Source organism: Trachymyrmex septentrionalis, unplaced genomic scaffold (genome assembly GCF_001594115.1).
Source record: "Trachymyrmex septentrionalis isolate Tsep2-gDNA-1 unplaced genomic scaffold, Tsep1.0 scaffold62, whole genome shotgun sequence".
NCBI classification, from domain to species: domain Eukaryota; kingdom Metazoa; phylum Arthropoda; class Insecta; order Hymenoptera; family Formicidae; genus Trachymyrmex; species Trachymyrmex septentrionalis.
This window is the reverse complement of record NW_017305800.1, coordinates 3158771-3169854: the sequence shown is the minus strand read 5'-3', so window position 1 is coordinate 3169854 and position 11084 is coordinate 3158771. Positions and strand designations below refer to the sequence as shown.

General features: G+C 51.1%; 1 protein-coding gene across 1 annotated transcript in view; it reads right to left on the bottom strand.

Annotated features, from left to right (window-relative positions):
* LOC108752915 (dachshund homolog 2) overlaps positions 1–11084 on the bottom strand; it is a 204410-nt gene that overhangs the window by 4380 nt on the left and 188946 nt on the right. The window contains 2 exon segments of the mRNA XM_018494127.1: positions 5453–5710; positions 6832–6978. Coding sequence (XP_018349629.1) covers positions 5453–5710; positions 6832–6978 — 405 coding nt within the window.

Sequence of the window (11084 nt, the reverse complement as noted above, 5' to 3'; positions counted from 1 at the left end):
TCTTTTTTTTTTTTTTTTTTTTTTTGGAGAAGGGGGGCGGAAGGGGGTATTCTCTCGTCTCTCGTTTTTTTCCATTCTAATAACTTGGCGGACATTCGCCACCGTCATATTGTCCGCCGGTCCGTCCGACGTAAGAAAGTGACGTGCACAGCGACCGACGACTTGGAAATCCAGATTCGCGATTTCTCGCGGGTATCGTTGCGTGCGTAGCGTATCGAATGAAGAAAGAAGAGAGCTCGTCGCTCGGTCCCGTGGAATTCTGCGGACAGCGTATCTCGAGAGTCCAAGAAGAATGAACCGCTAATAGTTTCGCTACCGTCTTACACACCCTGACAAATCGTCCGGACAATGAAAACAATTTCAGGCCGTGGCCGTCGTATACGGGGGCCTCGGGCCGGGGCCCTAAACGGTTGGTATTGTGTGCCGTCGCATCGCGCGCCGTATCACCCTGGCTTTTTGGAGGGGATGGGGGGGTGGGGAGGAGGAGGAGGGGTAGAGGCGAGGGGGTGGCGTGAGGCGAGGGCCCCCCCCTAAAAAAGACGTCCGCTGAAAAAGAAGAGGGCTCGCCCCTCTATGACTCCGCATTTATCCGCACGTAATTAACTCCGACACAATGCGGTCCGCGAGGAGAGGCCACCTTGCCTCACGGCGTAGAAGAAGAAAACGAACCGAATCGAAACCGAGGACGGGGCGAGAATGCACGGCCGCAAGTCGGGGGTCGGCTCGCAAGAACTGGAAAAACTCCCGCGCATTGTTCGCCCAAGATCGAGAGTACACCTTCGCTCTCGCGCGTACGCGAACTTCATTATTATATTCCCCCTGAAAACCCGGTCTGCGACGAGATGGATTCCGTCCGAAGACGATAACTCGCAATTGATAAGCAAGCTCTCTCGCCAGACACACTCGTGCTTTTTATTCCGTACGGAAGTTTTTTGCGATTACACAGCCGAGAAACTTTCCTCCGCGAGACCTGCCGAGAACGACGGCCTTGAGATTTAACCGGATTTGCCGCGGCGGCGCCGGATATCGGATATAATCGTCAACGTGATGAGTGCACTCGACATGTTTCGTTCTTGCGCGAACGGCGAAAAAAGCAATTTAAGTATCACATCGGAACGATGGTAATTGGCTGAATGCTCTCGCTCACTCGAGAATCTCGAAGAACCCGAGGGGTTAGTGACGTTCGCCAGCAAAAAGGGATATAGGGTACGTGACGAAGACAAAGGGGAAGGGAGGCGGGGAAGGGTCTAGAGGGTTGATTTCGTGTAGCGTCGCGTTTTTAATGTTCTGATCTTTATGTAAAGCGAACGAGGTTTGAAAGGCGGAGAACAGCAGCAGTAGCAGCAGCAGCAGCGAACGGAAAGCAGAGGGCCGGAAAGCGTGATATATAGGAAGGAGGGGTGAACGGAAGTTGCGAATAGGGGTGGGGATAGGCGCTTGAGCGCCAAGCCGACCATGAAATTGTATGAATCAAGGAGCCGCATGGAGCAGCGCGGGGACACAAAAAGCAGAGGAACTGGGAGGAGAGAGGATGCAGGAGGAGAGAAATGAGGATGAATCTCCGGTGCCCGGGCCTCTCTTCCTCGCTTTCGAATCGCACGAATCTTATAATTTCAAATTTCCGTCAAGTGTGATCACCTACCATCCTCTACCTCAATCTCTTTACTCTCTTTTCCGTCTCCTCTTTCGCCCGCACTCTCCTCTCTATACCGCGAAATCGAAATGCCACAACAAGTCATCACTCCCGCATCAATTTCAATTCGTCCGTTCGGAAAAAATACAAACGCATTATTAATTCGATCACGACTCGTCGATGAAGTCCGCCTCTCGGCAACGTCATCAATAATATTTGAAAATAAATCGACGATATCCAGAACGATCGATGAGTCTCGCTCGGTAATTGTTCTTTCTCCGAGCCGCATAAAAATCTCTCTCTTCCGTATGCCATTCGCGTCAAAGCTCTCGAGTAACGAATTTAATCCCCTCACAATCCGGCGCCTTTCCAATCGGCGCCTGCGGCGTCGCAAAATAAGTCGAGGACAGGCTTCCCTCTCTTTTCCGTATGTATTCGTAGTAAACTTGGAAGTCTCCGAAAATAACGTCGGTCGATTTATCTCCTTTGTCGCAAGGTGAACAAAATTTTAATTACACTTTTCTAAAAAAAAAAAACGTGTCCAATCCACCCTGAAGGATCATCATTTTTTAGATTTGTTATTCGTTATTCTTCAAATGTAAGAAAGCAGAAGAGAACGCTCCGAGTGAGTAGTGGTCACCGTGCGGGGAGGACGTCTTGGAACAAACCCCGATATTCCTGACAATACCTACCTCACCGTCAGCTCGCAACCACGCGAGCTACCACTCGCGTTCAGATCGAAACTCTACCTTTCTGCTGCCCTCGCCTTCCCCTTCCCCTCCCCCCTCCCCTCGCCTCCTGTCTTCCCTGTCCGATTTCTCCTGTCCCGGCTTGTTCGCCGGAAAACCACGTCGTCGTGCCCCGTGGATATATTCAAGGCGGGGGATGTTTCCAAGCCCTCCGCCGCCCTACCTCCAGCTACGCCGCCCACGTCAGCGCGTCGGCTTCCTTCAGCCTTTATATCGCCCGTACACACACACACACACACACACACACACACGCTTTATCACTCTTCCGCGGGGTTATTGTCTTTCCGCGTAATGGTCGTACGCACGTGCACGTACGCAGGTGCGACGCTCGCATTTTCTCGGCCGGCGTGGGCGGCTGGAAAGCTGGAAATAATCCGGCGTGCGCGCGCGCTCAACGGAGCCCGTCCATCCGTCGTCGCCGTTGTCATTTTTCCTCCCGAGGCGATACGCTTGATTTGCGGGACTGAAGCTTAAAACTTTTTACTTCTCGACAACGTTTGACTTTCATTTTTCTCTCTTTTTCAGTTTGTAGACCGCACGGTATTCAAGGTTAATTCATTCGTGGAAGCGCCCAAGCGCGGCGTGTAGAGACTAAAAGGGCTTTAGCGTTTAACGACGTTAAAGCCGTAGCTGTACGCTGATGCTGATCTCACGAGACATCATCGATGTGAAAAATGATACCGGCCTGCCTCGATCGCGATTATTTCCATTTCGAATAATTCCCGAGAACTTCGGTCCATCAAATATTAATGCCCGCGCGGCGATTTAGAGTGATTGCGGTCGCAGGGTGGAAGATGGAGGTACAGCGCACCACACCGTGGAGCAATCTCGCAGAGTCTCGGTGTGGGTGTGTTCGTACGTGCTACGTCTCTTCTCGTGCGATGGAAGAAACACGGTTGGGCAGGATAGGAAGGGGGGAGGGGGGAGAAACAGACGAGTTAGGCAAGGAGGAATAAGGGGGGGGGGAGGAAATAAACGATAGAGACGGTGAAGCTGAAGATGGTGGTTCGAGAAGGAGGATGGAAAGAGCGAGAGAGAGAGAGAGAGAGGGGGGGGGAGGGGGGGGGAGACGGAGAAAGCAAGAGTGTTGCGAAATCAGGAGGAAGGCAGAGGGAGGGGGGGGAGAGGGGGGTTATGGTTGCTGCGAAATTATTGCATATAGTCTGAATATTAAAGCGTGGCGGAGTGCTTCGTCGTACTCTGTGGATGGTGGACGACGTGGAGGAATCGCGCGTCGTGTATACTTGTGCACGTACACGGCGTCGTACGTACGTGTATGCACGCGCGAGAGAGAAAGGAAGAGAGCAGCGCGTAAGTAAGAGAGGGCGGGAGGCTGGAGGAGGTTTAAGGGAAGCGGCGGAGGGAACGTGAGAGTGGAAGAAGGAAGGGAGGACAGGTAACGCCACCGAGAGCCGCGTTGGCCGCCGGGGAAATTACGGCTCCTTCCTTACTTGCGAGAGATGTGCATAAACTCTGCATTACAGCCAGTGGCGCTCATGTAAGTGCGCTATACGTGCGGGGAGGACGCGGTCGCGAGAGACTGTGATTGTATTATTTGGAAAAGTAAGGGATACGACGCCGACATTGAAAGCGGTAGGTACTCTTCCACAAAAGGGGTTCGAACTCAGCCAGAGTTGGTAGGGATTTAGGATCAGCTGATGAAGACGACGATGAAGGATAGATCTCGAAGGTAAGAAGAATCGACCTATATTTCAATGGCAAACGTTTCGCTGTTAGAATTAATACGCGAAATATCTTTTAACGGCCGAATCAACAAGATCTTCGGAGATTGTAACGGAGGAGATTTATCAGTTACGGTCGAAACTTACGAAAAATACTTTCTTTATTGACAATGTGACAAGAATGAGAGCCATCGCTCGTATAGAATGCATGACTCGAAGACGCGGCGGCGGCGGCGACGGCGGCCCCCGAGGTCCCCTCAGTGGCGTAAGTACCCACCTCAGACGACATTACGTCGAACCACCTCTTTCCCCGTGTTCCTACCCGATGGTCACCCCTCCCATCCCCTCTTTCCATTTTGACGCTACTACGCTCGACTCGTCTCTCGACTTGTCTCTCCTCTCCCGCGTTACCCCTGTCTAAATCTCCGTTGTTTATTGCAAATGGATTCCGCATCATGATGCCCGAGCGGCTGCGGGACCCTATTCAAATACCTCGTGTTTCCTCGTCAGGACCTGCTCGGTTCCTTCCCCCTCTCCTTGCTTCACTCACTCTCTCTCTCTCTCTCTCTCTCTCCCCCCTCCCTCCCTCCTCCTACCCTCTTCGTGCACGGGGTTGTTATTGCCGGCGGCGTGATTGCTCTCGCTCGAGATCTTTCGAATAATTTACTTTGCACGATACCACCACGACATACTACCACCGTCCGCTCCACCGTCTCTCTAGCCCTCGGGGTCAATCTCCTCTCTTTTCTTCTCTCTCTCTCTCTCTCTCTCTCTCTCTCTCTCTCTCTTTTTTTTTGTCAGGGTAATCGAGGATCGAAAGCACTCGGCCGGAAGATCAGAAAAATTGAGTGGATCCTAATACGGGAATGCGATTATCCGAATTAGCGGATCCCGCCGCTGGCTCTGAGCCTGTGTATCCTCGAATCGTCCTTCCCCCTTCCCGTACTCCCTTGACCTCAAGTTCCTAACACGCGACTGCTACTTTCTCGAATTACCGTAAACTTTATAATGTAGATAGCAGACTAGTTTCCTCGGGCCGCTTTATTCTTTCCCATCGGGCAACTCTTTGACGTTTTCGAATTCATTCCGGAACATCTCGCCGAGGTGTAATTGTAATACGACATAGTGAAACTCGAAGGGAACGCACAACGTATTGGGACACACGGCCGGGATGTTTCGAGATATATCGGGAAGGAGGAAGAAGCGGAGGCGGGAACGACATGGCTATCGCGATCCTCCGTTAACGATAAGTGGCTTAAGTATTCCCCGTTTATTTTTCCGAGAGGCGCGGTTCCGTGGGGAACACCGTGGGAGCTGGGAGTCGGCGATGAAATCGAACGCAACAGGGTACGACGAGGGTGAAGTGGCGTGCCGTTGGAAGAACTGACCTTGGTAGTTTTGCCAGAAGGCCGACGCCTGGCTACCGATGAGATCCAGCCCGTATCCCCATGCGGGCTTCTCCGGCGTCGACGGTTGCTGGGAAGGACGCGGTACTTGCGCCTCCCGGTACTGCTGGGCCGCTGCCTGTTGCTGCTGAAGGGGTTGCTGCGGCGGTTGTTGCTGCGACGACTGCTGCTGCGACTGAGAATGTACCGGGCTAGCCTCCGGCGGCTCCGAACTCGTGCGCGCCTCCGCCGTTACGTTTTCTGCGTCATAGAAAGATGGCAGTCGACCGATTATCGCGATGTTGAAAGAAAAAAAAAAAAAGGGAAAAAAAAAGTCGTCTCCGTCTCTAAATCTTTCGTCGACGTACATATTGACGTGCGGGCGGAGTAGATGGAAAAATTTCAGCGTCAGCAGGAAAGCGAAATTTCCAAGTAACCCATAAGATCGTGACCATCGCACGACTCGCTCCGACACCCAAGTGGCGGAGTGACGTGCCGCGTTTGATTTGAAATTAGTATCGCGACTCTCTGGATTTGACAGGATTAATCAGCGGTACCAGTGAACGGCAGCGGCAACAGCAGCGGCGGCGGCAACGGCGGCGGCGACGGCGACGGAGGCAGCGCGAAAACGATGAGGTGGAAACAGAGGACGGTGGGGGGGCGAGGGGTGAAGGAGGGCCAGGACGAAACATTATATCGGAATAAGAGATTTCACTTAAAGGGTTTCGCGTTTGAGTTTTGGTAGTGACAGGAAGAAGGGTGGCGTGCCGCTTGTTGCTGCTACTTCTACTTGCCGGAGGATCGTGGGGCGAGACGCGCGGTGCCTAGTCAAGGTGCTGCTGGAACAACGGGGGAGAGGGGCAACAGAGGAGGGGGAGGGGGGGGGAGAGGGAGGAGGAGAGGGCGGAGAGGGAACAGGCTGCCATCAGCCAGCCGACGACGGAGAGGGATTGCACCGCCGGCAGGGGATAAGTAAGGAATCATATTCTGCCGGGTGTCAGGCTGTTTGCTCTGCCTCGGCGTATTAATTAATTTATTCCGAGATCACCGCTGGCCCCGGGGCTCTTAACGGAGAGACTGACGACGAGCTCGCGAAATCCTAAGAAAACTCGTCCATTTGCAGCGATCTCGTGTCTAATCTACGTGATGAAAATTGAGACGTTTTTCTTTTTTCTTTTTTCTTTTTTTTGCAGAACAAGATATTAGCAAAGAGTTTTCAGCGCGAGAGAACAGAGCGTTTTATAAGTATAATTTCTCTTGAAGCTCTCAAGTGTAATCTTCTTAGGTAAATGGCAATTTCCAATTTCGATGATGTATACAATATGTATATATATCTGTCGTGAAAACTTGTTCAGAGAACAGAGAAGGCGGTTCGCACATACCGGTAATCGCTCTGACTTGCTCCGAGGACGCGCCCGTGGCTTTGAGGGCCTCCTCCAACTGTGTGCGCCTCTTGATCTCCAGGTCCAACTGCTCCTGCAGCCGTTTCCTCGCTCGCCGCTCCTTTTTTAACCGTTTCTGATAAACCACTGCAACAAAGAACAATGCGATCGTTTGTAGCATGATTGATAGGCTAAAGATTATTATTTGTAACGTATTGTATATTTCGTGAATGTCGACACACATTTCCGAACGGACGTGATGGAAACACGCGGCAAATTCGCGCTGACCATCTCCGTCCCCCAGGTGGCGGAACCCCGGCGTGGTCAGAGTCCAATGGAATTATCCTGGCGTATCATTCTACAGCGGGGGGCTTCACACCGAGCACGGCGGGCCCCAAAACTCAAAGTACACGTCTAAGCGGGGGTCCGATCGTCTCGTCAGCTACCGTGCGTGAATCCGACGGTAGCCGGTCGAGTCGAACACCCGAGACGAATCGTTTATCGATTTCTCACAGTGAGTCACGCCGTTAAAAAGATACAGAGGGAGCTTGCACTGGACTCCCGCGTTTGCATAATATATGAGTAAGCTAAAGCGAATATATGCAAACGAGTATATTAAAAAAATACGATAAGAAGGATAAACTGCTCTTTGCATTTCGTTATTCATCAATTTCTTCGCTTTTTACTTCACTTTGACGATACTTGGATAATCAACGGGAACAAGTATATTAATGAAAAATAAAACATGTAAGAAAAATAAACAATTAATTATGTGTGTGTGTGTGTGTGTGTGTGTGTGTGTGTGTGTATAACTTTTTTTTTTCAAAACGATTTAATTTTAAAATAAATTCAGCAGAAAAAAAACGTAATTTGACCGAGACGAATTTTCAATCTATCATAAAGTTTCTCTTTGTACTTGTTTTAAAATTATGTCACGAAGCATTCCAAGGCAACTTGCCGTTTACCGCAAGTATTACAACAATGCAGGCTTGCCCGCTCTTTCGTGTCAGACCATTCATTCTGGTCGCCGCGCTTTCAGACTTCTTTTCCGGATTCCAATGTCCCGTTCTTTGTCGCCAATGCAGACGTATACGAAATCAATCCACCATGATTGGCGCGCACACAAATTCGTGTCGGAACTCATACAGGTAACTTGCGCGCGCGCGCACAACGTTAGGTACACGTGTAGAACGGCTTGGATTCGTCACGGTGACGGGTGTGCGCGTAGGTTCGCTCAGATACAGCGCATAGGCGATCGGTTTGATCGGTCGAGAGACCCCCGCGTCGGCGTCTTTGAACGGGCCCTCTCTTCCCCCTGGCCGCTTTAATTATTTTCCGTCATTGTGAACCGGCGCGTCCGGCCATTGTATCTCCTCTCGGGCTCATCTCGGCCCTCGACACTTTTGGCTCGACCTCTCTCTCGCGGGTTCTGGCTTTGTTCGACGACGATTCTGCCTTAATCGTTTCTCGTTGCGCCGGGTTCGACGAAGAATGGCGTGGCGCGGCGCGTCCCCGTCCGATGAGACGTTGACCGGTTCTTGCGCCCGAATCCCGCGAAAAGATGCCTCAGGGCAAAAAGATTAAGGTTCGATCGATTACGCCTCCTCGATTCTATTTCTTCGATCATTCGAGACACCGTCGAAGACAAAAAACGATATCACAAATGCACGCTTCTTTGAAGTGTCGAAAATTCTTATTTAAAAAAAAAAAAAAAACAAATAAAATAAAACTTATTTAAAAATATATATATACATTGAATTAATCTTCTTCGAGTTTCAGCCACGTATAATACGTGGCTGAAACTCTATATGCATTAGTTCGGATTCTTCGTACAAGTCGATTGACGTGCCGAAATGGATCTGCCGTGATTCTCTTCAGCACGGTAGGCTCGGCGGAAGACGGTAGCTCTTGCTCGCGTTCTCTCGATTTAACATTAGCCTACCCTGACAGGTAAGACGGTAGCGCGAGGCGTAGGTACGACGTCGCCGTGGGCGTACTCGAGTACGACGACATTACCTTCCCTTCGCTTTCGCGCCGGTATAGCATGGAGATTAGGGCACGCGGCTTTAATCGCCCTCCACTCGCGCGTCATTTCTGGAACGGTAATCAGAGGATCGTATTGCCGCCGTGGAAATAAATCGTCGTGCAAAAGCATCCATCCACTTTAGATGCAAATGTATTTCTCATTCGGCCACACACCGGCGTCGCGAGAATATCAAGAATTTTTTGTCTTGAATCTCGTTGCGTGTTTGTATGTACGTGTGTGTATACGTACGTGCATGATGAAACGTCGCGGAAGCGATGTCATTGTCGCTCGGATTTTCGACCAAAATTCAACATTCACGGATCCGTCATGATTCTATGGTTCAAAGTAACACAACAGCGGATACCATCGATGAGCCATCGTAAACAGGTATCGCGATCCTATCGATCGTGTCTCGCAGGTGGCCACTGGTTGAGCATCACTGATACGTGATTGATTCCCGGCAGACAAGGCGCAGACAACCCCTTCGTCCCCTCTACCTCTTCACCATGGCCGTGTGCCCCTCCTTTTCCTCCCTGCCTTATACACTCTCCGTTTCCCTCTCGTGCACTCTTCTCCTTATCCACTTTGGCATAACGCGCCTCCGAGACGTTTTCTTCGTTCCTTTTCTTTCGCTCTTTCTTTCTCTCTCTCTCTCTCTCCCTCTCTCTCTCTCTCTCTCTCTCTTTCACCTGATGTTTTCGTCTTCTTCGTCCTCTCTTTCTCTCTCACGCAAAACGAAACAAGGGTGGAGAGAAAGTGGGAGAGGGTGGGGGCGGAGAGGAGGACGAGGAGGGCAGAGGGAAGAGGTTGCGGGACGGCAGCGGGGCAGGGAGGAAGAAGGGGGCAGACTTCTCGCAGTGACGGGAGGGGCGGTGAAGAGGAAACGGGGGGAGAGAGAACGCGAGTGAGCGCCGGGGCACGGGGGGACAGCATTATGATGCAAAGATGGCGCGGCGGCGGCACCCTAGAATTAGCTCGAGCACTCGCCATTGGCCGCTCAGCAAACCACTCCTTCGGTAACAACCGACTGCATACGTTGCATACTAAGGATACACGCGAGACGGCAAAGAATTGCCCCGAATGGGGCTGCTCGCTCCAAGGATTCGACGACGGAGTCCACAGTGGCCGGGCTAGGGCAAGGAGTGTAGCCGGCAGATCTGTCAGTCCTGCTGGCTCGCGACGAAGGACGAGTCTTTTTCTTCCGTGATATTTTGTTAGGCAATCGCGTGAGGGTCTTTCGCGCCGATCCCCACGATTGTAAACTCAGACGGGATCCTTTTATGCGGTTGCATATATTGTTCCGATTTCTTCTTAAACACAGTCTAGGGAATATTCTTTATATATGATACGCGTTACATATTTTCTCTTTGATTTTTTTTGCAATCGTTGCGGCACGAAAGAGCCACGTTATTATTGTGAATGCCGAATTTGCGTTGCTGCTTCGGCGACAGGAATCATTATGTCTGAACGAGTTCGTCCGTGATCGTTGTGCAAACTTGACAGAAAACATCGTTCCCTCGCAGGGTACCAATCGAGCGACGACGACAGCGGATCGTAGATCGAGGAGGAACTTGTAATTTGATGCTGGCGGATACCAGAGAGAGAGAGAGAGAGAGATTGCGCGGAACGGTGTTGGTGATGGCTGGGCGCGGACGTTGTTGCGCGGGGGTCTAAGGTCTTAGGGATGATTCCAGAGTCACGGTCGCACGATCCCGCTCTCGAGTTCCGACGAGACGCGAGAGTACGACGACGGACAATACTTTGCCGATCGCGAAAAACTCTGTTGTTCCACGGCTTGCCTCTCTCCATCTCTCTCCCTCTTTTCTTACTTCCTCTCGGTACTCGTCGGAGATGCTCGGGCTTTTTGCACGTTACTTCGCCTTGGATGTAACTGCGGTGTAACTTCTTTCCCGACCAAATCGAGCGCGCTCGGTACCGAGCTCGCGCTTAGAGCTCTGGGCTGGTAACCCCGGTAACTATCGGGGCAATATCATCTCGGGATTTCAACGTTAACTTCTTTCTTGCATTCCTACGAACATCCGAGGAAAAACGTTGCGGCATTCGATCGTTATCATCCGCGTCTATCTTCTTCTTATGTATCTCTTGCAATCTTAATTAGCCCTAAGCACATGTAATTGCATACCTACTTTGGAGTTCAGTTATATGTCATCCAATTCAACATTTCGCTCTCCACGTTCGTGCTTTTAATTAAATTGCTAAACGACTA